The sequence below is a fragment of the Rosa chinensis genome, chromosome 4, assembly GCF_002994745.2.
Source record: "Rosa chinensis cultivar Old Blush chromosome 4, RchiOBHm-V2, whole genome shotgun sequence".
Taxonomy (NCBI): domain Eukaryota; kingdom Viridiplantae; phylum Streptophyta; class Magnoliopsida; order Rosales; family Rosaceae; genus Rosa; species Rosa chinensis.
In genome coordinates, this window is record NC_037091.1 from 66,214,576 (window position 1) to 66,240,670 (window position 26,095).

At 41.0% G+C, this 26,095-nt stretch overlaps 4 protein-coding genes across 4 annotated transcripts; 2 read left to right on the forward strand and 2 right to left on the reverse strand.

Annotated features, from left to right (window-relative positions):
* Nucleotides 1-159: 159 nt before the first annotated feature.
* On the reverse strand, nucleotides 160-2,655 carry LOC112199798. The gene has a single exon (XM_024340760.1). It carries the CDS (start codon nucleotides 2,653-2,655, stop codon nucleotides 160-162), a length of 2,496 nt encoding a protein of 831 aa, XP_024196528.1.
* Nucleotides 2,656-13,876: 11,221 nt separating this feature from the next.
* On the forward strand, nucleotides 13,877-14,595 carry LOC112201044 (defensin Ec-AMP-D1). Its single transcript, XM_024342049.2, has 2 exons — nucleotides 13,877-14,078; nucleotides 14,195-14,595. The coding sequence occupies exons 1-2, from the start codon at nucleotides 14,012-14,014 to the stop codon at nucleotides 14,368-14,370; spliced, it is 243 nt and encodes an 80-aa protein (XP_024197817.1). The 5' UTR covers nucleotides 13,877-14,011; the 3' UTR covers nucleotides 14,371-14,595.
* Nucleotides 14,596-21,203: 6,608 nt separating this feature from the next.
* LOC112197933 (lignin-forming anionic peroxidase) lies at nucleotides 21,204-22,727 on the forward strand. The gene is made up of 3 exons (XM_024338909.2): nucleotides 21,204-21,578; nucleotides 21,661-21,852; nucleotides 21,951-22,727. Exons 1-3 carry the CDS (start codon nucleotides 21,351-21,353, stop codon nucleotides 22,509-22,511), a joined length of 981 nt encoding a protein of 326 aa, XP_024194677.1. The 5' UTR covers nucleotides 21,204-21,350; the 3' UTR covers nucleotides 22,512-22,727.
* LOC112197932 (pentatricopeptide repeat-containing protein At5g13770, chloroplastic) lies at nucleotides 22,714-24,779 on the reverse strand. The gene has a single exon (XM_024338908.2). The coding sequence runs from the start codon at nucleotides 24,716-24,718 to the stop codon at nucleotides 22,907-22,909; it is 1,812 nt and encodes a 603-aa protein (XP_024194676.1). The 5' UTR covers nucleotides 24,719-24,779; the 3' UTR covers nucleotides 22,714-22,906.
* Nucleotides 24,780-26,095: the final 1,316 nt, after the last annotated feature.

Consider the following 26,095-nt stretch of genomic DNA (forward strand, 5'->3'; position numbering starts at 1 on the left):
TAGCAGTTCCAATACTCTTGTGGTAGTGGTAGAGTTTATTGATTTATGAGGAGATCTGGTTTGCTTTCCGGTTTTGCATTCTCCACACATCTTGTCAGTCCTACCGTTTAGTGCTGGTAGTCCTCTAACACATTGCTTAGTGGATAATTTGAGTAGATCCTAATAGTTTACATGTCCCAGTCTTCTGTGCCATATTTCGAAGGTTTCTTCAGCAGATCTCACAGACAAGCAATCCTGTACATTTAGAAGTTCATTAGATTGAATGTGATAACAGTTATCTGAAGATCTCTTACCTCTCATAATATTTTCTCCCTTTTTATCAAGAATCACACATCTTTGCCTGTTGAACCAAACATCCTCATAATCATCCGTCAAGTGACTGACACTTATTAGATTTGCAGTTAAACCCTCAACATACAAAACATTTTTTAGATTAGGAATTCCAGGAGTATTGATTGTTCCTCGTGCAAGAATTTTGGCTTTTCTTCCATCACCAAAGGTAACTGATCCAGTAGTGCTTTCATCTTCGAACGAGGTGAACCAAGCTTTGTCTCCAGTCATGTGTCTAGAACAACCACTGTCCACATACCAGAAATCCTTTCGCTTGTCTGCCAATGCAGTGAGTGCTACCAGGCAGGTTGCTTCAATATATGTTGAAGGGTTATCTGTACTTACACTTGTCATGAGACAAACATCACTAATAGAGTTAGTTGAATCAGAGTGATTAGAATGAGTAGTATTCAAATCCTTTCTAATCCAGACAGATTTATTTCTATTTTTCATGTTTGCTTTAGTAATTAGGTTAGCCAATTTGTTGATAAGCTCCTTCTGCTCTTTAAGCTCACAATGTAAAGATTTTATAGATAGCTTTTCTTCACTAAAAGGAATTGACTTATGTCTCTCAATGCATCTTGGTCTGATATGTCCTAATTTACCACAGTAATGACATGTAGGAATAAAGGATTTAGAGGTTGAGTACCTGTTATCATCAGTCGAAAGCATTTGGTTCATTCTTACCTGAGAGACATTCTGAGAAGGTTTTGGTTCCTTGTCAGCCCGTGTGATATTGTCCTTGATGACTTGGGTGACTGGATCACTTTTCTCCACTTTTGAACTTGACTCTCTCACAAAGTGTGTGCCTTTGGAGCTTTCTCCAGAATATCCAAGTCCAAATGTATCATGGTGAGCTTTTCCGGAGCTGAACAATCTGGAAGCTGTTGCAGAGCTAATTTCAAATTTTGTGAACTTCTCTTGAGTGGACTTCAGCTCTTCCTGCAATGATTCATTTTCAGTTAGCAGATTTAAGTTTAGAGAATGTTGTCCCTTTACCTCAAGTTCAAGAATCTTGATTTTGTTTTTCAATTCATCACATTTTGTCTTCCAGGTCTGGGAATTTTTGTCACTTTGTGAGTTCTGCAGCTCATCCATGAATTTGTTCCTTTCTTGTTCCCAAGTGTTTTGAGAAGTCCTCCATTTAAGCTCCAACTTCTCATTCTTAGCCTTCAACATTACAATATCTTCCAAACCTGCATTTTTGATTAGTGTGGCTTTTGATGCTTTATAGAGTTGTTTGCAGCGGACATTAGTCTCATCATCTGAGAATTCTTCATCACTTTCAGAATCCAGTGAAAGGGACGACACAAAGGCAACATTTTCAATCTCCTGATGTTCATCATCACTCCATGTCGAGAGGAGAGATTTATTATTGCTATTTCCATGCTTCCTGTTACCACAATCAGTAGAAATATGGCCATAGCCACCACATTCATAGCATTTTATTTTCCCAGATTTATTTGATCTAAAACTTCCTTTAATGTTGTTATCTTTGTTAATAACATTTTTCTTGGCAGCATTGAAATTCTGAGAGGAGGATTTATTTCTAAGGAATTTTTTGAACTCTTTGGTCAGAAGAGCAAGATCAAATGATTCATCTTCCTCTTCTTTCCCTTTCACAGCCTTGAAAGCCACACCTTTTGATTTCTTTTCAGGTTTTAGTCTTAGTTCATAAGTTTTCAGATTTCCAATGAGTTCATCTAAAGGGTATTCATCAATGTCAAAAGAATCCTCTATACTAGTGACTTTGGAGTGAAATTTTTCTGGTAAGGCTCTAAGTATTTTCTTGACTACCTTATCTTCATCAAAGGGGGCACCTAGACTACGACATTGACCAGTAATCTTTAGTATTCTACCATGGAAGTCATCCACAGTTTCATCATCTCCCATGGTCATAGTTTCAAATTCATATATCAGACCTTGCAGTTTTTGTGCACGTACCTTTTTGTTTCCTTCATATGTAGTCTGTAGCAGATCCCAAGCTTGTTTTGTAGTGTCGCAGTGACTAATCCTCAGCTTTTCACGTTCAGAGAGAGCAGTGAAAATGCTATTTTTGGCTTTGAAGTCGGCTTGAAGATCACGTATTTCTACGTCAGTCCAGTCCTTTCGTGGCTTAGGAATAGAGACTGATGAGCCCTCACCTTTAGCTGGGATTATTGGTGTCTTCCAGCCATTTTCCACTATGTTCCATACATGTTCATCTTGCGCATACAAGTATGATTTCATGTATATCTTCCATTGAGTGTACTTTTCACATCCTCCATCAAACCATGGAGGACTGTTAACAGATCCACCAGCAGCCCTATCTCGATGTTGTTCCATCGTCCCTGCAATCTACTAGAATTTTCTAGAACCTGCTCTGATGCCAAATGAAAATACTAGATGGAACAATAATTGTACAGAACTTTTCACATAAGAATTTATCTAATGAAAATATAATTCATAACACGGAGAATTGCTGACGCAGTGTAAACCTCTCCACTGAGGAAACTTCACTGCGTGGCTTTTAACGTAGCCAACACGAAAAGATAATCCAATATGAAACACTAGAGTTTACAGAATACAAGTAGTGTTGTTCTCAACAAACACTTTCACTTAGCAACACATGCTAACTTGTTTTACAACCGTTCTAACTTCTAATCCACAATTCTAGATAATCTATCTTCAACTTTTCTTGTTCTCGAATGAGTCACTGATCTTGAGAGTAAAAATGAATGATCATGCAATGAAGATACATGAAACAAACACTGAGAGTTTTCAAAGACCGATTTGAACAACCAAGCTATAAGTTCAAGTAAAAACCAATTTTATGAAAAAACAAAAACTCTGCAAATGAATTAGTTTGAAAACCCTTTTATAGGAGCAGGACTCCCCCTCAAACAAATCATATCTTAATCACAGAATAAGATAAACATGGAAGGGTTTTAAAACTGTTTTTAGCATGTAATCGGATATGCATATATAAAGAGATTTTGAGATCAATTAAAATCAATGCATATCAATTTAGAATCATGTAAATATGATATGTATTAAAGAGACCTTTATCTCAAGATCAGTGAAATAGTTTCCTTGAAATTCTCTTCATGTGATCTTCCTTTATTTCCTTTGTTTCTGCGAGCAATTAGGAGAGTATCTCTCCTAGTTCTTTGCATGTCTGTTGTCCTTGAGATCTTGGGAAAGTCATGTGTTGAAGGGAGTAGGCCAAGTACTTACGGTAATGTTGTTACTTTGAATGCCATAGAGCAACCTTTCACAAGTGATCAAGCTCTCCATTCCGGTAATGATCAAGTGGCTTCACCTAATGAGACTTCAATTCAGGCTCCCATCCAAAGTGATGTTTTTGTGGCTCTTGTAAATACTGTTTTGGAGGAAGCAGCGGCAGAGGTTATGGAGGAACAAGCTCAAAGGGTCATGGAGGAGAATAATTCTAACCTAGCCTCTAATGATGCATATGATGCTTCGGACACAGATATTAGTGATTCACCTACCCGTACTTGGGGGGATATTTTTGTGGAGGAGAGGGTTGAAGGTTTGATCAGAGAGGCTCCTTCTAGTGCTCCACCAAGCCTTGGTCCACCTCCTGGTTTTGTCAAATCTCATGTGGCTTCAGAAATTGATGCGGTTGCAAGATTTGTTAATGGTGAGGATATTGATGGGTTTATTCCGGTTCTCACTAAATCACAAAAGAAGTTGGAGAAAAAAAAACAAAAAACCGCTAACGCTTCTCCAGATCGTATAACTCCATACCCATCAAGGGTTCGAAACAAGCCCCTCCGTCTTAGATGAAGCTCCTTTATTGGAATATTCGTGGTATTGGCAACTCTGATACCCGTGCAGAATTATCAAATTTTTGTTCTAAATATCACCCATATTCGGTTTGCATTTCAGAGCCAATGATTCCTTTTGACTATGTTCCTGCTGCTTACTGGGCTTCCTTGAATCTACGACTAATTTCGGTAAATGATAGAGGTACTTTTCTTCCAAATATCTGGCTTCTTGGTTCTTTACATATCTCTTCTCCTACACTAGTGTTCAACTATCTTGTGTCTACGCGGCTACAACTGCACTCAAACGTCGCAAATTATGGTCGGATTTATTACTTCTTCGTCAACAGACCACCATTCCTTGGATGGCAATAGGAGACTTTAATGCAGTATTGGGGGCTCATGAGGCCATGAATGGTAGTATCCCTGCGCGTTCATCTTGTGAGGATTTTCGCAATGCCACAGAACGATGTCATTTCACTTATCTTGATACTTCAGGGGCTTTCTTTACATGGTCTAAAGGGCGAGGTCGGAAGCACTTGGAACGACGGCTTGATCGCTCCTTATGTGATGATGGCTGGTTTGAGGCTTGGCCATTTACCAACTGTATCGCTCTTCCCCGAGTGGTTTCTGATCATAATGGTTTACTTTTTTCAGCCGGTAAGTCTGTACCAGGGGGTCCTAAACCTTTTAGTTTCCAATCTATGTGGCTTCTCCACTCTTCTTTCAAGGAGTTGGTGGCGAATTGTTGGTCGACCACCAGGCCAGCTGGTTGTCCCATGTATGTGACGCTACAAAAATTAAAGGCCTTGAAGTCATGCCTTAAGCAATGGAGCAACACGGTATTTGGGAATGTTCATAGAAACTTGGAGTTGGCCCGTGCTAAGTTGACTGCTATTCAACAAGATATTGCTTCTAATGGTTCTACTGATATTAACTTTGAGGCTGAAGTTCTTACAAAGGCCGATGTTCTTAATGCGGTTAAGCATCAGGAGGCTTTTTGGAGGGACAGAGCTCGTGTAAAATGGTTTACCGAGGGGGATAAATGCTCAAATTTTTTCCATGCTTATGCCCGCAATAAGGTAAGGCACTCTTCAATGAATTGCTTACAGGTTGGGGGAAATCTTCTTACTGATCCACAAGATATTGCTAATCATGTTGTTGAGTTTTATAAATCGTTATATGCTTCTGTAGATACCTCTACTAGCAAGGCTAGTTTGTTACCTCACCAAGCATAAACAACACCCTCATGGGATCCAACCGCTACTTGCATCTTGTAGCCATATGTTCAAGCTACGCTACGGTATCCGGAAGTCGCAAATCCGTCGCCGGGAAGCCACCTTTCCGACCTTGCCAACATGCCCTCACAAATAGGCTTTCTAGACTAGAAATGGTGGTTGCTTGTCCCACATCGAAAACCATGTAAAGGAGATGGCTTCCTTCACCTATAAAAGGAATGCCTCCTCCCACTTAAACACGATCCCATTACATCTTTTGTAATCCCCTTGGGCCGCAAGGCTCGACACACTAGTGTAACATTCAAGTGGACGTAGTTTCCCGCTAAGGCGGGAGATGAACTACTATACATCTCGTGTCACTCTCTCTCTCTCTCTTTTTAAAGCTAACTAGAGATCCCACGGATATCTAACGTTAACATTGGCGCCGTCTGTGGGAAGCCGACACACAAAGGCTTCGTCACCTACCATGAGCTAAGTCTGCTTAGCGGAACTCAAAGAAATTCTTCCCTCCTTCTTTGAGCCATTTCAAATTCATTGGTCACCCGTTTCTGTTTAGTCATTCTGGAGTCTTCATTGGTTCCCAGTGAGTTTATGTTTGAATTTATGCTTCTTGGCGGTAACTTTTGCCAAAGCATGATCAACATCACTCCAGCGGTACAACCAGAGCAAAATTTGCATCTTAAAGGGCTGGTCAAGGTTGGTCAACGCTGGTCAAGGTATGGTCAACGCCCAAGGAATGGTCAAAACTGGCTGAAACTGATCAAAACACCAACGCATGGGCTGGTCAAGGTTGGTCAACGCCGGAGATGGCTGGTCAACGCTGGCAAAGTGTTAGTCATACTTGGTCAACGCTGGAAATGAAAAAAGTCACCGCTGGCCAAAAAAAGAAAAATGTTTTGGCCTCTGGACACCCAGCGATTTCATCTGGACACCCTGCTTCTTCGCTGCTCTCCGCTCCGCCAGTCAACACCGCTAGGCTCTCCTCTGCCCAACTCGCTGGCAACCTCTGCTCCACTCCGACAACCGGCAGCAAGCCTCCCTAACACTACTGCTGACCCAAGCAAAATCCCCGCTGAACTGTGCACCGCCGGGATGCACCTCTGGAGGTTCACTGCCGAGCTGCACCGCTGAATGCCACTGGCGAGCATTACCGCTGAGCAGCACCTCCGCTGAGCAGCTGCAAAATTCCAGTCCGGTCCTCCGCCGACTCTCCGCTGCACACTGCAGCTAGCTACAAACACCGCCAGGACACACCAGCTGCAAAACCTCCACCGAGATCGTCCGCTGGGCATCACCACTATGCTCCTCCGCCAGTCATGCTCCAATGGATGCGAAAGCCAACCACCGCTGGCGTCATCTGGTAACCATCGCCGCTAGCCAAGGTTTCTCCACTGACCATCAAAGCTCTACTCTACCAACAGGCAGCGGCCTCCCCTAGCATTCACCACTGGCCAAGCACTGCCGAATATCACCCATGGCCCCGCTACTGCAAACCGCTAGCAAACAACGTCGCCAACCTCCGAGCCTCCGCCGAGCTCTGAGTGTCCGCCGAACGTCGATCCTCCGCTGAGCTCAAGTGTCGAATCACAGCTGTCTCCGCCGAGTTCCAAGCGAGCACATGCTCCGCTGAGCTTCACTGCTGGATAGCTTCACCGCTGGATAGCCTCCGCTGGGCATCACCGCCGAGCTATCGCCGCTAGGCATCACCGCTGAATTTCACCGCTGGGTACCACCGCTGAACACCAGTTCTCCGCCGAGCATCAACTCTCCGCCGAGCACCAAGTCTCCGCTGAGCTCCAAATCTATTGAATTTACTATGGGTACCTGGATCATTGATCAGGACACCCACCCACCCTTTCTCTGGACTTCCACCGAGTACTCCATATCTAACATCTTCTATCAACACCCAAGTATCTGTTTGGGCAACACCAACATCAGGAGAGCTCTCAACTGACCAAAAACCCAACCTCATCTCCCATCGTCTTCGATCAGCGTCGGCCACTGCTGATCGTCACCTCTTTGACGGCTCTCCGTCTATGCTGGAAAACACGGAGCCTCAACGCGAGTCCCCTCATTGTCCATTGCTCATTGACAGCCCCCAGTCAACCTCTGCTCGTTGTTCTTAACAATTACTTCTGCAGAAGAAAGCTAATCTGAGCACATAGGAGTAACGCGCAAGCACCCAACCACAATAAACAGATAAGTTAAATGACTATCTCAAATATCTACATGCTTTCAATTATACAAGCATGCCAACGAATTGTTAGAAGTTCCAGACTTCTAGTTTACAAGTCTATCTTGCTCACTACATTGCACATACCGACATATATATGGAGTTTCGGGCACCACGTGTGCAATGCCTCTTATCAAGACCTGGTAGACATACACGTATAGCAGTACAACACACATCCACAATTTCTTTACATGATCTACTATATATTATTGAAATTGGCTGCATATCAGTGGTACCACAATAGGGCAGCTCAATGATGTATGTGATTGATAAATGTGCTACTTTAATACAATATGTTCAAAGCCATGTACAGATCGGTACACATGGACATGTTTATATCCATTGAATTGTATATTGGCTGCATGCGCCAATCTTATCAACTCACGAGTACATACGCATTTAGTATCATGATTAGTTATCAAGAGGATAGCTCTATATATATATATATATGTGTGTGTGTGTGTGTGTGTGTGTCTATAGGTACATATGCTTAGCCTCTTTGCCAGCTAACTTGTCAGTATTTATAATCTTTTGTGATTAAAAGAACATGCCCAGATGCCAAACATATGATATTCTCATATCTCTATATTGACCACATGATTAGCTAACTTACACACAAGCATGTATCTTTGACATCAACTGTCAAAACCAATTGTATATTTATCTAGCTTAGCCTTGTTCGAGCTATAATGCACATAATGCACGCTGAATCCATGCTGCTGTGTCGTTCATATGTAATATACTCATCATTGATCAATAAGTTCATACCTCAAAAGCTTAGATGAGCATTCACCCTCTTCGGGGACTTGTATCTCACATATGTGCTCTTACGGCCATCTCTCATTGTTTGTTAGACATGCACATTTGACATGGTAAATTCCATCGAAAATTCTTCTCTAAATTTCATTGCTAATTTGAAATTCATTGCTAATCAAACATGTCATTGTCATCAACTACTATATCGCCTATACACTTTCCTAAATATTTTATCAAAGTATACATGCAAGTTACTAGTATCGACTTTACAAATTCATTTACTAATCACCTATTTTGTTGCAAGGAGACATAATCACCGATCACCTCTCTCCAATTAGCGAAATCATCATCCTTCTACTAAGGAACTTCGCCAAAGCAATATTGGAGCGTCATGCTTAGACAACTCCAACATGATTTGGGTACTTACATCATTTCCAACTCCAACTCGCTCCAAATTGGCATAAGATAAGTAACTATATCTTATCTTTTACGCTCTTGCAATTTGAGCTATTGACATGCGCGCCTTTACATGCTCTTAAATGACTTTTAAAGCATGCTTATAACACGTTATATGTCTTAGTAGCACCCCTACTATACCTACACTACATTGCCATGCTTTATATCTCAAAGAACTTTAGCATGTTTACAATAATGCAAAAATGTTAGTAGCAACTTTACTACAAGTACATGCTACACACATACATGCTTAAATGCACTTTCATGTGACATGCATCTAGAAGCTTGTGACACTTACGACTTAATTAAACATGCTCGAATAAACGACTTGTTCGGGTTACGATTCGCTTGGGTATCGAGTATGGCCACGACTTGCGCTTGGGCCACGCCTCGCATGCTCGCACAGCGCCTACACACTCAACTACACCCAACTTGCTTGAACAACCCAACTTGCTCGATCATGTCCAACATGCTTTACTTAAGCCCCAAGTTCACAAATGCTTCATTCTATGTCACCGGGACTACTCCCACAAAATTACTTTGGACACCCATTACACTTGCCACTATCTATTGTGCTTGTTATATGGTGATATGATCCACATATACAACTACCAATATTTTACATGTTCATACACATTAATGGAATATTGAGTTCTTCTACCATTTGTTGTTCGCTACAAATCGAATTCTTTTCGCATTCCATTAATACGAGCGGTAACCAATACAACAAGCATTCTACATATGCGCGTTTTGTCTCATTGTGTAGGTTAAAAGAGTCCCTTCTTGCTTACGGAGCTCGGGGACTTGTAGGGGCTAGGCGCCTCTCGGACATTGTTTATGCTTGATGACTTCATGACTATAACTCCCCAACCAAGAAGCTCATCTTACTCGTGGACTTCGGGGACTTGTAGATACCTCTACTAGCAAGGCTAGTTTGCTACCTCACCAAGCATAAACAACACCCTCATGGGATCCAACCGCTACTTGCATCTTGTAGCCCTATGTTCAAGCTACGCTACGGTATCCGGAAGTCGCAAATCCGTCGCCGGGAAGCCACCTTTCCGGCCTTGCCAACATGCCCTCACAAATAGGCTTTCTAGACTAGAAATGGTGGTTGCTTGTCCCACATCGAAAACCATGTAAAGGAGATGGCTTCCTTCACCTATAAAAGGAATGCCTCCTCCCACTTAAACACGATCCCATTACATCTTTTGTAATCCCCTTGGGCCGCAAGGCTCGACACACTAGTGTAACATTCAAGTGGACGTAGTTTCCCGCTAAGGCGGGAGATGAACCACTATACATCTCGTGTCACTCTCTCTCTCTCTCTTTAAAGCTAACTAGAGATCCCACGGATATCTAACGTTAACAGCTTCAGATGTTGCTCCAAGTGGTGTAGTTGATTTCTGCAAGGTCATTCCCTCCTTGGTTTCTGAGGATGATAATTTAGTTTTGGTTTCTATTCCCACTGCAGAAGAGATTCGACGTGTTGTTTTCTCTATGGACCCTTCTAGTTCTCCTGGTCTAGATGGTTTTCCTGGCTCTTTTTACCAAAGTTGCTGGGATATTGTTGGTAATGATGTTATTGGCTTTGTGCAATTCTTTTTCCAACAAAATTGGTTATATCCAAATGCGAATTCTAACTTCATTGTGTTAATTCCAACGACGGAAGGGGCGAATATGATCTCTCAGTTTAGGCCAATTGCTTTGGCCAATTTTTTATTTAAGATCATTCCAAAAATTATGGCAGTTCGTTTGGGTCCTATAGCTTCACGTATTATTTCAGCTCATCAGACTACCTTTCTTAAAGGCCATCGTATTGCAGATTGCATTGGCCTTGTTTCTGAGGGCTTCAATCTATTGGATAGGAAAATCTACGGAGGTAATGTGGGCATTAAAGTTGATATTGCCAAAGCATTTGATACTCTTCACTGGCAGTTCCTTTTTCAGGTCTTAGAGAGGTTTGGGTTCTCCTCAAGATTCAGAAATTTAATTCATACTATTTTAAATTTTGCTGAGCTGTCAGTCTTGATTAATGGGACGCCACAAGGTTTTTTTTCTTGTGCTCGAGGGGTAAGACAAGGGGATCCTCTATCTCCTTTATTGTTCTGCATTGCAGAACAAGCACTAAGTCGAGGACTGTCCTCTCTTTTTGATGCTCAAAAGATCAAACCTATTTCTATGCCGAGGAGTTGTCTAATTACTCATGTGCTCTATGCTGATGATCTTTTTATTTTCTGTCGAGGGGATATATTTTCTCTTAACCGTTTGCAACTCTTTCTGGAAGAGTATGGTGCTGCTTCAGGTCAAATAGTAAATAAAGAGAAGAGTACTTTTTATACTGGTGACAACTATTCTCATCGGCGTAGGGTTATCAAACGTTTATTAGGCTTCAAGTTAGGTACTACTCCACTTACTTATCTGGGTGTTCCTATATTCAAGGGGAAGCCTCGACGTATACACCTTCAAGCAATTGCTGATAAGGCTAAATCTCGTCTTGTTGGCTGGCAAGGCAAGTTGTTGTCCATGGCGGGGCATGTTCAGTTGGTTCATGATGTATTTCAGAGTTTGCTAATTCATAGTTTCTCTGTGTACTTGTGGCCTTCTTCACTATTGAAACACTTGTCTACATGTGCTCGAAACTTTATTTGGTCTGGAGATTTATCAAAAAGATAACTTGTCATCGTTTCTTGGCAGCAGGTTTGTGTGCCAAAGAAGGAGGGGGGCCTTGGGCTACGTGATCTCAAGTCTCTTAACTTGGCAGCTCTGATAACTCTTAGTTGGTCTACTCTCACATTGGGTTCAATATGGAGCAGCTATGCATCTCAACGGTTTTCTATTTGCTGCAATATGAAATATCGGTATTTTAGGTCCTCGGTTTGGCATGGTTTAAAGGCAGCTCTTCCTTTCATTTTCCATAACTCCAAGTGGCTTATTGGTGATGGAAAGTTGGTGAATTTATGGATGGACAAGTGGTTGAATGCCCCCTTAATTGTAAAATTACAGGCTCTGAATTTTCCCAAACGTTTGATGAGTACGGTGGAAAATTTTATTACTAATCAGCAATGGACCTTGCCCAACGAATTTTCAATTTCGTTTCCGGTTTTGGCGGCTGAAATTCTTCAAATCCCACTACCAATTGAACCAGAAAATGATGTATTAATTTGGGAGCCTTCAAGCTCAGGTTCTTTCTCTTTTCTGATGGATACCATCTAGTTCGACAATCATTTTCAGAAGCTGAGTGGGTTTCTAAGGTTTGGCATTCTTTCATTCCACCACGGTTATCTTTATTGGCATGGTGCCTTTCCTATGATAAACTACCTACTTATGTGCAGCTTCAAAAACGAGGTATCCCAACAGTGTCTGTTTGCCAGCTTTGTACTTTTGGCTATATTGAGGATTCTACTCACTTATTTGTCACTTGCTCGTTTGCGCAACATGTTTGGCAATGGCTAGCATGCTGTTTTGGGACTTTCTTACCGACCAGTGGCACTATTGGTGGGTTATTTACCTCCATTATTGGCAAGTCTTTCTCTCCCCAATTGAAAAATATTTGGCTTGCTAGTTGTCTCTATGCTCTTATGGCTATATGGAAAGCTCGCAATAAGCTTAGATTTGAGGACAAGCGCCCTTCCCTCATGTGAATTTTCAGCTCTCTCAAGGCTTGGCTTCGCTTTGCTGCTCCTTACATGCCAGGTTATTCGAATGGTTTGGTTGACACTCAGTTGTTGGTTGGGTTGGGTATTCAGCCTATTCCTAAAAATCAAGTAGCGCCGCGGTTAGTTCTCTGGCATCCTCCAATTTTTCCTTGGATTAAGTTGAATACTGATGGTCTTGCAAAGGGTAATCCAGGACCTGCAGCTTGTGGTGGTGTGTTTCGTGACACCCATGGTCATTACATTGGCGGTTACTGTCAAAGATTGGGACACAAATCTGCCTTCTACGCAAAGCTTATGGGTGTGATCATTGGGATTGAATATGCCTTCCAGTATGGTTGGCGATGCCTCTGGCTTGAATGTGATTCGACTAGTGTAATTGCATGCATCAAATCCTCATCTTTTGTTCCACCTTGGCCGCTACGAATTGCATGGCTTACTTGCTTAGCACGTATTAGAGCAATGACTTTTCAATGTTCCCATATTCTTCGGGAAGGAAATACGGTGGCTGATAGAATGACAAACATGGGCTTACTTTCTCCATCCCTGGTATGGCATGTTTCTCCTCCGCCTAATATATCTCCTTATCTTCGTATGGATGATCTGGGATTCCCTTACCTTCGCCATGTTTAACTCTCTTTCTTGCATGGGTTGGTGTTGGGCTTGTTTTAACAGTTGGAAGTTGGGTAAATTTGAGGTTCTGCTTCAATCTTTTCACTTCCTTTTGACTTTCTTTCTAGCTTTTGGGGTAAGGTTTTTGTCCCCCCCTTCTTTAGGTTGTATTTTCTTTTTATGTTATTAATAAAATAATAATAGGGGGACGGGCGGTGGGCTCCCAGAGTGTGGCAAACCCCTCTCCTTCGGGATTGAGGGTGGGACTTGTTCCCTACATCGTTTGCCTCCGAGGAGCTAATATCGCTTAATCCCTTATTCAAAAAAAAAAAAAAGTCATTAAAAAAAAAAATGGAGTATAACAAATTTTACTATATGAGGAAGAGAGTGGAATGATAATAAGAGTCAATTGTACGTAAAAAAAACTATAGACATGTTTATGGAGGATATAATGTGATCCTCAGAGTTGTCACAAAAGTTTCGGAGGTCCTCTTCGAAATGAAAAAAATAAAAAATAAAAAAGTCTATTAGCATCAATTATAAGAAATTCATCATCAATTGTAGTTTTATTTGTTATAAGCATATCATCATTATAAAAGGTTTGGAATTGGATGCTTGTGGTTGAGGTGAGCTATTGAATTTCGGATCATGAGACAATTGGAGATAGCGTGAATCACTCTAAGGTGGAGATTGTTGGAAAAGTGTGACTTAGATAAGAGCCCTTTGGAATCTCACATTAATTAGAAATGTGAAGAGTCATCCTAGGGTTATATTAAGGAATAGTACCAGAAATAGTAATGTCGAGGCCTTTTATATTAAAACCTCAAACCCGTTCTTTACCAGGTGGCTAAAGTGGGGGGGAGTATCGCCATTATTGAATCCGTGTATAGGACTCATTTGCCGCTTCCACACGGCAATCATACACACCCACATAGCTAGATAAGAAGAAGAAGAAGAAAAGATATGGAAGGTTTCATGCGTATGTTTTCGACTTTCTTCGTCGGTCTCCTGCTTCTGGTGGCTACAGCTGGTATTATTATTATCTATATCCTTCTGAGATTTGCGTGTTACTATTTTGATCTTACTTTCGATACATAATTAAGCTTGTAGTTTGAATTAATACTAACGTGTGTGTTTGAAATGCAGGGATAGGGCCAAATGTAATGGTTGCTGAGGCAAGAAAATGTGAGAGTCAGAGCCACAAGTTCGCGGGAATTTGCTTGATAGAGAGCAATTGTGCATCTATTTGCAAAACTGAGGGTTACAGTGGAGGCAACTGCGGCGGTTTTCGCCGCAGATGCTTCTGCACCAAAGATTGTTAATGAGTAATGTACTACTAATCGCTCTCAGCTAGCTATATCTGTTGGGAGGATGCATACATCGGCCGGAGGAAACTGATCATGTGTCAGACGTCGACAAACCGTACTTACATGTTTAGAATAAGTGGCGTTGTGCCTTCTTGTGTTTTAAATTTGGTGATCTATGTTAACTTGGATTTATGTATGATCGTAATGCCACACATTTATATTGCAGTTTTTTCTTCTTAAGGTCTTTTGTTTTAGCAGATATTTTGTGTATGCATCGATCATTCGTTTTAGCAATATGAAGAAACAATTACTAATAACGATACTAAATATGCTTCAAATCAAGTATAGCATAAAATGCTTCGTTAATAGACGATGTTAATGTGGTTCTAATAGCCACCTCAAAATTTTCAGAAGTCCTTTGCGAAATATAAAAAGTATCAATTATAAGAAACTCATCATCAAGTATAGCATAAAATGATCTTTCAAAATTAGTTTTATACTTTTATTTTTAGATCAGCCCAAGAAGTCAAGAACAAATATAGATGTCCTTACGGTACTCCCTCTTTGAAACCCATTAAGAACACAAATAAGTGAATGACTACCCATATTAATGGACCCAGATCCTCCATCGACCCTTACCATTCGATCCGGAACTGCTTAACCTAACGACGTCGTTCACGTCACCTTCCCAAATAACACTTCGTCTCGCCAGAAACCAAAGAAAACAGTCCGACAAATCCAACTCTTTCCGGCAAAGCAAACTATCTATTCGGATGCCGGTTGGTTCTCTTTAGCTATGAATTGATAAGACTAGACCTTATCAACTTGGAAACTTAATAGAATAGAGGGCTGGGATCACTTCGAGGGGATCAACCTCCAATATTTAAATCGAACACTTTCATTCATTCTGCTTCTCAAGATAATACATACATCTTCTTATAGGGACTAGATGCACGTTCTAGAGTATGACCCCTAGAAGACCACACCCATAATTAACATTGGGAAATACCAACCCTAATAATTACAATGGAAAACACAAACTTATTTAATATCATAGACTATTAGGAAATTCTAGAGAAGTAGACATTTTTCAAGAATTCACCGACTCTACCATTCCACCCCTCTGAAAACAAACCTTGTCCTCAAGGTTGGGATGTAATGAAGTCGGGGAACTTCTCCTTGATTGAATCATAAGGCTCCCATGTAGCATCCTCAACGGGTAAGTTTGCCCACTTGATGAGAAGGTCCACATCAGCTTGATTGTTGCGCTTAACAAGCCAACGCTCTAGGATTGCTTCTGGTTCAAATTTAGTCTCCCCAGTAAGAGAAACATCTGGGAGATGACTCTGGACAGAAACTTGAGCTCCCAGTTTCTTCTTAAGACATGAAACATGGAACACAGGATGGATTTTAGCTTCATCTGGTAAATCAAGCCTGTAGATAACTGGTCCGATGCGTGCAAGGACTTTGTAAGGACCATAAAAACGAGGAGATAATTTCTTGGATGCACGTACTGTAACAGAGGTTTGCTTATAAGGCTGAAGACGCAGGAATACCCAATCACCTACCTCAAACTGTCGTTCACTACGGTGCTTGTCAGCTTGATGCTTCATTCTAGCTTGTGCATCAACCAAATTATGCTTCAAGAGTTCTAGCATTCTGTCTCTATCTCTGAGGTCACAGTCCACTTGATGAACACTCGAGCTACCATGGGTATAGGAAGTAATGAGTGGAGGGGGACGTCTATAGAGAGCCTCAAAGGGAGTTTTCTTGATGGATGAGTGGAATGTTGAATTATACCACCACTCAGCCCAAGGGAGCCAACGAACCCAATCTTTTGGCCGATCACTGGTAAAGCACCTTAAATAAGTTTCCAAGCACCGATTGACTACTTCGGTTTGACCATCCATTTGTGGATGGTAAGAAGTACTCATTTTCAGTTGTGTTCCTTGTAAACGAAAGAGTTCCTTCCAGAAAGTGCTAGTGAACACTGGGTCTCGGTCACTAACTATTGAATGGGGCATCCCGTGTAGCTTGAAGATATTCTCAACAAACAATTGAGCCACAGTAGCAGCAGTATATGGATGAGATAAAGGGCAAAAGTGTGCATACTTGATGAGACGATCAACCACCATACAGATGATATCTTTTCCTTGAGATTTGGGCAGTCCCTCCACGAAATCCATTGAAATGTCTTCCCAAACATGTTTTGGAATTGGTAAGGGCTGCAAAAGACCCGAACTAGCCACTGTTTCACCCTTGTTCCTTTGACAAGTATCACACTCTTTAACAAACTTCTTTATTTCCTTACGCATACCCTTCCAGTAAAAGGCACGAGAGACCCTTTTGCATGTTCGAAGGTAACTGGAATGTCCCGCTGTGGGTGAAGCATGGAATTCATGGAGTATTAATGGTTTTTGAGCCGAATGAGCTACTAGAACAATGCGACCCTTGTGTCTAAGGTCTGTTCCATCCCATGTATAGTGACGAACAATACTGGGCTATTTTTGTATCTTACGAATCAGTTCTTGCACCTCATTGTCTTCCCTCCATTCCCTCCTTATGTCATCAATTCCTGCAAAAATAGGGGCTGAAATTGCCGAGAGTTCAACTTGTTCCGGCAACCGTGATAATGCATCGGCGACCACATTCTCAACTCCCTTCTTGTAGATTATTTCATAGTCATATCCCATAAGTTTAGATACCCAACGTTGTTGTTCCATTGAGGAAATTTTTTGCTCCAAGATGTATTTGATGCTTTTATGATCTGTTTTAATCTGAAAATGTCTCCCAATAAGATAAGGTCGCCACTTGGTAACGGCATGCACTATTGCCATCATTTCCTTGTCGTAAACTAACATTTGTTGGTGCAATGGAGAGAGAGCCTTGCTTGTAAAAGCCAACGGTTGACCTTCTTGCATTAGGACAGCACCAATCCCTACTCCGGAAGCATCACACTCGAGCACAAATACTTTATGAAAGTCTGGTAAGGCCAGAACTGGGATTGTGGTCATTGGTGATTTCAATTTGACAAAGGGATTCTCAGCTTCTGAATCCCATTTAAATGAATCCTTCTTTAGAAGCATTGTTAATGGGGCACTGATCTTTCCATAGTCCTTAACAAATTTTCGATAATAACCGGTCAATCCAAGGAATCCTCTTAGTGCTCGAACCGTCTTTGGAGTTGGCCAATGCACCATTACTTTAATCTTTGAAGGGTCTGCTGCTACACCTTCTTTTGACACAATATGGCCAAGATATTCCACCTCCTCTGATCCAAAGCTGCATTTGGATTTCTTAACAAACAGAGAATTCTCCCGAAGGAGATCAAGAACTATACACAGATGATTTAAGTGGGCATCCCATGATGAACTATAGACAAGAATATTATCAAAGAATACCAAAATGAACTTACGAAGATATGGCCGGAAGATATCATTCATCAAGAGAACTTGCCACAGCAGTTTAAGGAACAAGAGAAGCCAAGAGGTCGCTCTCTTGATGACCATGCTGAGGGTAGTAGAGGTAAAAAAGTTCGTCAAGAATATAGGATCAAGGCTACTCCAAATATTGTCTCACATGTTGAACAACTAGAAATTGAGCTTGCTTCTCCAGAGAATGTCCACATTGAAGATACCATTGAGAATGAGGTATCCACGGAGCTATTTAATCCATTGGTTGCTCAAAGCACTGATAATAGGCTTGCTTTAGTTGATGCATCTATTGATGAGATTGGGCCTATTGATTCAAATGTGACTGTGTTCGCTGGTCCAAGTGAACCACATGTGGAGAGCATAGCTCCAATAGGATCTGCAGGTAATGTCCATGTTTCGACTAGTAACAGTTTTGAGATCCTTGCTCAAGTGCAACAAGAGCCTATTGTTGCAAATGAACAAGAGATAGTTGGACTCCCCTTAAACACTTTGGTTGACAATGAGGATTCTGCTTTAGTGAAACATAGTGTTCAAAAGTTTTGTTGGGGTGATTTGGAAAATGAAGAACCTCTTGGTCATACAATTTATGCTCAATCTGAGATCAATTATGAAACTTGGTTTGATGAGGGTGAAGCAGCTTTAGATGAGAATACACTTTGCGCTCTCCCAAAGTCTCAACACAAAAAATCTAAGGCACAATATCAAACGAGTTCAAGGTATCCTGCACGCAATCGGACACCTACAATGCGTTTCAACCTTTAGTCGTTTGGATTTTGGTTAATCTTCAACCATTTTCATGGTTTGATGATGTTCTTTGCATTTTTATTCCTTATAAGGGTTTTGGTCTCATGTCCCCCCTTTTGATGTTGATCTCTCTTTCATTTAATAAAATTTAACTTCTTTTGGAGCCAAAAAAAAAAAAAAAAATCATTCATCAAGCTTTGAAAAGTGGATGGGGCATTTGTAAACCCAAACGGCATGACTAGGAACTCCATCATGGGTTCTAAAGGCAGTTTTTGCTATGTCTTCTTCATGTACCCGAATCTGATGGTATCCAGCTCGAAGGTCTAGTTTGGAAAAATATTGAGCTCCACCGAGTACATCTAGCAGTTCCTCCACCACCGGAATAGGATATTTATCCTTTACTGTCATTTTATTTAGCACCCGGTAGTCGACAGAGTCTCCAAGAACCGTCTTTCTTGCGAACCAATAATACTGGGCTAGAGTGTGGGCTAACACTTGGCCGAATAATCCCTGCTTCCAGCATCTCCCTAACCATCTTCTCAATTTCTGTTTTTTGTATGTATGGATAGCGATATGGTTTGACATTAGCTGGTGTACTTCCTGGTAGCAAGGGAATACGATGATCATGTGTGCCCTTGAGAGGAAGTCCTTGGGGTGCTTCAAATACATCTGTGAATTCTGAGAAAAGATCCTCCAATTCCCGAGGCTTTGTCTCTGAATATTGGGGCCTCATGCTCCATAATTGTGCCAAAAATATTTCGGGCCCTTTTTTGAGAATCTGTTCCATCTGATGAGAACTAACACTGGACACTTCACCTTCCATTCAAAGTAAATTTCATAGTAAGTTTAGCAAAGTTCCAGATGATATCACCTAAAGTTCGTAGCCATCGTGCACCTAGGACCAAGTCATACCCATCTAATGGCAACAAGAAGAAAGGAGCGGTGATTTTCTGACCTTGAACCGAAATTTCCACATTGGGGCATCTCCCAGAGCAAGTCACTGGTCTTCCATCAGCAACCTTAACTTTGAACGCTTTGCATTCAATGGTTGAACAGGCTAGTCGCTTGGCCACCTTTATGTCAAGGAAATTATCAGTGCTACCCGAATCAATGAGAACAGTTACTGATTGTTTCTTCACATACATATCCTTCAACTCGCATGGTCTGTGGATTTGCATACCCGGCCAAGGCATGAACAGTAATGGGAAATTGATCATCGTCATCCGAATTACAATCACCAATTTCTCTTTCTGACTCTTCCTCTTCCTCATGACCCCTAGAAGACCACACCCATAATTAACATTGGGAAATACCAACCCTAATAATTACAATGGAAAACACAAACTTATTTAATATCATAGACTATTAGGAAAATCTAGAGAAGTAGACATTTTTCAAGAATTCACCGACTCTACCATGAATCAGAAGTTCGCTGGCTTGGTCCAGCGTCGTCGTCGCCGTCTCGCTTCTCGCCGGAGCCTCCGTCGTCCACAATCTCTACAAGCCTAATCTTGTACACCCACTCTATCCCTCTTCCTCACAATTTATACTTCTCTCTGGTTCTAAAATTTCATTATGAATTAGTGCACATAAGGTGTTCGATGAAATGCCTGCCTCAACTTGCAACACAGAATGTTCGATGAAATTTGTAGAGTCGTTTATGTTGAATGATGAGTTTTTATGTTTCGCGTTGTATGCAGACATTGCCTTCTGTCGATGGTGTTAATGTGACCATGCAAGGAGAAGGAATCGGAGAAGAAAGAATGAAACTGCTTCCTTCGAGTTTTTCTGCTATGCCAATCGGCTGTGTTTTGAGTTGTAATCGCTTCATGAATATACCTCACTCGCATTTGTTAGTTTGATTACAATAACTTTGTTGCTGCAAGTTGGAGAGAGACTTCCATGGAAGTACTAAGTCGTATCATTTGTATAATTCACAAGGTCAGCTAATATACACTATAAGAACAAGAAAAATATGATTGCAAAAAATGTTGACAGCTTCAGAGCTTTCCCAAATAACAAGAAATGGCACAATCTGAGTATGAATTACAGCTAAAACTGTGTTAGGTGGATGCTTAAGCATACTTATAGGACATTGTATCTAGTCAAATGAGATGGACAAGAGTTGAGGCATTCAAATGTTCAGGTATGGGTTGATCTTTCCTATGAGGTAGCTGTTGCTTTTTGTGGTTTAATTCTTCGTTTTCGGATTAATTTACTCGTAAAAATGCTATGAGCAAGAACAAAACGTGGGCTGCTATCATCAACCCGTCTAGACCAAGAATTTACCTACTCTTTATTCTGTCTTTACGTATATGAAACCCAAATGCATGCATGGTGCAGAAGCTGTTTTCATTACCTTCAATTACAATTAGAGACTTTAATTACAATAAGACAGAAACTATCCAGGTCTATTTGTAATATTTGTATATGATCACCTTTCATATTCGGTTTGACAGCATCACTTTATCCAAATAAGAATTGTCAAAGGATAACACATGTAAAAAATGAAGACTTTTTTGCCTACCAAATCAGAAAGGGTCATTTTCAGAATTGAACGGTGATATTGTTCAAAGGGCGACGCGTTAGCAGTAAATAGTGACCAGGGCAAACCTTAAGGTCTACTTTACTCAAGAGTGCCCTATAAATAGATGTGAGCTATAACCCTACTCTCCATCACATTCAATCCTTCTCATTTCCTTGACTCCATTTGCAGCACTTGCGGGTTTAACTTAGTTGCTTCGAGTACAAGTTATTACACATACAAATCGTAAATTGGTTTTGTTGTTGAGTGGGGGAGATTAACTTTCAAATTCAATGATGAAGTACTTCAGCTCTAATGCAAATGTCGCCTCTGTTGCACTGCTGTTGTTGCTTGCCTTGATGAGCACAACCACCTCTGCTCAGCTCTCCTCGACATTTTATGACAAAGCCTGTCCAAATGCTCTCGCTACGATCAGAAAATCAATAAGAACGGCAGTTTCAGCTGAACGTCGGATGGCAGCCTCCCTAATCCGCCTGCATTTCCATGATTGCTTTGTTCAGGTACTATTTATAGCTATAACCAATTAAGTGAGACCATTCATCTTGAACTATAACTAACGGTGCAGTACTCATGTGTTTGCAGGGTTGTGATGCATCAATCTTACTTGACGATACTTCTTCTATCACAGGCGAAAAGAACGCACTGCCTAATCAGAACTCTGTGAGAGGATATGGAGTCATAGATAATGCCAAATCTGAAGTGGAGAAACTATGTCCGGGTGTGGTTTCTTGTGCAGATATCGTCGCCGTGGCTGCTAGGGATGCTTCAGTTGCCGTGAGTTACTTGATTCATTTCATTTTTTCATTTTTTTTTTCATCAACTTCTAGCTTTCTCATTCTAATTGTTGGAATTGATAATGTTTATACATATAGGTTGGAGGTCCAGACTGGGCGGTGAAGCTTGGAAGAAGAGATTCGACCACAGCAAGCAAAACTCTAGCTGAAAGCTCACTTCCCAGTTTCTTAGACAGCCTCGAAAGCCTTGCTAACAGATTTTCTGGTAATGGCCTCAGTGTCAGAGATTTGGTTGCACTATCCGGTGCACATTCAATTGGACAAGCTCAGTGCTTCACATTCCGCGGTAGAATCTACAGCAACACTAGTGACATTGATGCAAACTTTGCTCGTACTCGCGGACGTGGTTGTCCAGCAGCAAATAACGTTGGTAATGCAAATTTGGCACCACTTGATTTGGTGACACCTAATCAATTGGACAACAACTACTTCAAGAACTTGATCCAGAAGAAGGGTCTTCTTGCATCTGATCAAGTTCTCTTCAGTGGAGGATCCACAGACAGCATTGTCTCGGAGTATAGCTCAAAACCTGCAAACTTCAAGGCTGATTTTGCCGCCGCCATGATCAAGATGGGAAACATTAACCCTCTCACTGGCTCAAATGGACAGATAAGAAAGATATGTAGTGCTCTCAACTAAAATCGGAGCCTTCATATGCCATAGTGTCAACAGCAAAGCAACAAAAGTTGGCGAATGTCTTGTTCTTTTGATTCATTCAAATGTAAACTTATACAGTTCTTTATACAATAAATCCATGGATAATATGAGGAAGAGAGTGGAAATAAGTTCTTCTTCCTAAATCTTGGAGAGAAACTTAAAGTTATAGAAGACAATCAAATTGTACGTTTAAGTGTATGTTCCATATTGAAATATCAGTTACCTACATGAAATGGAGTATAACAAATTTTACTATATGCAATTCCAAATTTCAATTGAAAGAAATTCTAAGGTTCTGTATAGCAGAGTACATACTTGAACAGGTGCATTTGCCAAACACTCTGATTCTGTACACTAAACAATCGAGCCCTCTAATTCTATGTCACCTCAAAGCTACTTTGCAACCATTTCACCTGCATTTCCAGACCAGAATCTGCCAAAGCATTCAAGGCGGATCGATAAAGCCTCACATCTAACCCTGTTCCTTCTGCTTTCATATCTCGCAGAAGCTTCACCAACTCGTCAACACGACCACTCTTGGAGAAAACACCAACCATCATTCCAGCCATAGCCTTGTCCAAGACACCGCCATGAGTCCTATACTCATTGTAAAATCTCAAGCACATATCAAAGTCCCCTGCCTTGTTATAAGCACCTATAACAGTTGTGTAGCTCACCTTATCTGGTGCTACCTTCCTTCGCTTCATTTCGCTCCATAGCTTTGCAACTTGCCTCATATTATTATCCCTTCCATGCATATCCATCAAAGAATTGTAAATCCACACATTCGGCTTACACCCTCTTTCTTTCATCTTGGCCACAAGCCTCATTGCCTCTCTTGGCCTTCCTGTCTTCCCATACATTACAACCATGCTTGAATACGCCACAACACATTTATCAAACCCTTTTTCTTCCATCTCTCTAAACACCATCTCAGCCTTAGAATGAAGCCCAAGACGACAATACACATTGATAATCGAAGCATATGTCACCTGTCCCGGTTCACATCCCATTGAGATCAAATCTTCAAACACTTTAACTGCTGTGAGAAACCTGCTTTTCCTGGAGAAGCCACTCACAACTGCGCAGCATATGTTATCGGAAACTCTGATATTTGCACCCTTCATTGCCTTGACTATTTCAAGAGTCTTATCCACCGACCCTTCTTCAACATACATTGTGATCAGTCTCAAAAATACAGTCGGATTCCTCAACATTTTCTTGGTTTCTGCTTCTTCAAACAGCTCTTCAGCTACCTTCACTTCTCGAATGCTTGCAAATGAACTGATCAAAACAGAATATATCTTTGAAGAGTCTAAAGAAATGCCTTCCTTTGACATACTTCGAAAAATCTCAAGAGCTTCTAGAGGCTTCCCCAATTTGGTTAACGACTCGCATAGAATCTGAGTTGACAATGGTGTCAGATCTAATTGCCTACTTTTCAGTTCCTGAAACAATTCAACAACTTTTCTATAGTCACCCTGTTTGAAATAAGCTTCCATTATCCTAGAATAACACCCAGAATCCGGACCAATTCCAGTAGATATCATTTTTTCAAACACAGACATGGTACTTTTATACATGTGAAGCTCATTGTAGCCTCTCATAGCAGAATCAAAGGCCAGCAGAGCAACATCGCCGTTGGACTTAAACACTTCAAGCAAAGTGCTAACAATCTTGAACTTCCTAGCTCTAATGCAACTAGTGACCAGTCTAGAACATGTATAGCTATCAGGCAGCAAATCATATGTCTTGAAATCATTAGAAACTGAAATAATTGAACCCCATTTCTTTGATCGTACCAAATACCTTGTCACATGCTCCAATGTTGACTTGTTTGGTCTGAATTCTGATATCTTCTTGGCTTTCTCATACTGTTCATGTCCCATTGCTTCAGTCTCAGGGTCTTGAAACAGCCCACATAGGAATTCATTTAAGTTTTCGGCATCCGGGATTTTAAGTTCTTGAAATTTCAGGTCCACTTCAATGACTGGCAAGTTGGTCGATGCTTGATCTTCAAGTATTGGAGAAGGGCAGCCAGAGGAGTTGATGATGTTGAAAGCTCGAACATTCCAGGTGGGAATGGAGAAGAAGGAATGGGATTTCTGTGTTTTGTGGGATTTTCTGCAAGATATCAAAGAAGCCAAAGACCAGTCTCCAGAACTTGGAGAAGAACTGGAGATGGCCATCGGAGATAAGGCTTGAATGAACAGAGTGATCAGGACTCAAGTTACGTGGCTGGTTCGACTGTATATATATATATATATACCTTATCCCAGTGGATTTCTGCCATGCGTGTAAATCTTGTGAGCCATTCATAGCGGGACACTTGGACATTTCAGGGCGGGGAAATATCTGTCAAAGGGAAGGCCACGTGACGGTTAATATTCATGGTAATGAAAAAATAATTTAGGTGGTAATACCACATATATAAGAAGCTCTTCTAATGAAAATAATTTTAACGAGGACAAGTTGATGTTTAACCTACTAATCGGATATTTTATTTAACGGACTCGTCATATTTTTAAGGGGCCATGCCGCTGGATTCCTGTCACCGGAGTCGGCGGCCGGCGACTGATCATCGGAGTCCGGTAAGGTATCCGACGACTTCTCTCTCTAATAAGTGAAAAAGAAAGAGAGGGCAAAAAAGTCCCCAGAAATAAATAAAAAAGAATAAATTGGGTAATAGAGAAATAATCTCTTAGAGTGTTTGGGATAAATGAGGTTAAAAAACTCTTAGTGGAGCGAGTGGGTAATTTTTAAGCTGAAATTAGGTAAATGATCATTTCCCCATATATTAAACCAACAGAAGGAAGTACAACACAACCAAACTGTGTTGTGCTGAGAAGATTGAGTATGCCCTCTCTAATGTCTGTCCAGAAATCTCATGGATATGTGGATAAGCAGAGAGCCTCAGACCAATTGTAAAAACAGTAAATAAACTCCATATCTTATCAATCTCACCAACAACAGCTTAATTAATCAATGTATATATAGGGATCGCTAGCAACAGCTTAACATTCTGCTTAATTACTTTGATGGGGAATTCTCGATCATCCAAGGAAAAAGGACTCTTTAATCTTCATATCCTCCCAAGGATCCATTGCACGTGTACCTCAATTTCTTTAGCAAAATCAGGAGCTCTCGTACTTGTGAAGAAAATCCTAGAGGGATCGGGACTAATTGAGAATAACCAAAAGGACTATGCTTTGATTTTCAGTTTAAAAAACAAAGCATTGGCTTTGTTTGTTTCTAAGCTTTCTTGAATCATAATTAGTGTACTCTTTAACATGGACCGGATTCAACTAGCAACACACATTGAATTTGCCAGATCTAGAACATGCTAAACTGGGAAAAGCCTATAACAGATGATCACAAAAACATATCATTCCAATCACAAAGACCCTCACATTGAATAGTGATCTCGAGTATTGCAGTTGATTGGCTTGATTGCAATCACAAACACCCCACACACACACTAGGAGCAAAAACACAACAAACATCACCAATTCACCAGTCAAGCTTAGGCAGAAGCTGTCATCCACCACTGCATGATCTCTTTCATG

What these genes read in the sequence shown, in the direction of transcription:
- LOC112201044 (XM_024342049.2), top strand. Translation starts at nt 14,012, where the DNA reads ATGGAAGGTTTCATGCGTATGTTTTCGACTTTCTTCGTCGGTCTCCTG. An exon ending in GCTTCTGGTGGCTACAGCTG is followed by an intron (nt 14,079 to 14,194) that starts GTATTATTATTA and finishes TTTGAAATGCAG; the next exon opens with GGATAGGGCCAAATGTAATG.
- LOC112199798 (XM_024340760.1), bottom strand. Translation starts at nt 2,655, where the DNA reads ATGGAACAACATCGAGATAGGGCTGCTGGTGGATCTGTTAACAGTCCT.
- LOC112197932 (XM_024338908.2), bottom strand. Translation starts at nt 24,718, where the DNA reads ATGGCCATCTCCAGTTCTTCTCCAAGTTCTGGAGACTGGTCTTTGGCT.
- LOC112197933 (XM_024338909.2), top strand. Translation starts at nt 21,351, where the DNA reads ATGATGAAGTACTTCAGCTCTAATGCAAATGTCGCCTCTGTTGCACTG. An exon ending in TCCATGATTGCTTTGTTCAG is followed by an intron (nt 21,579 to 21,660) that starts GTACTATTTATA and finishes ATGTGTTTGCAG; the next exon opens with GGTTGTGATGCATCAATCTT. An exon ending in CTAGGGATGCTTCAGTTGCC is followed by an intron (nt 21,853 to 21,950) that starts GTGAGTTACTTG and finishes TTATACATATAG; the next exon opens with GTTGGAGGTCCAGACTGGGC.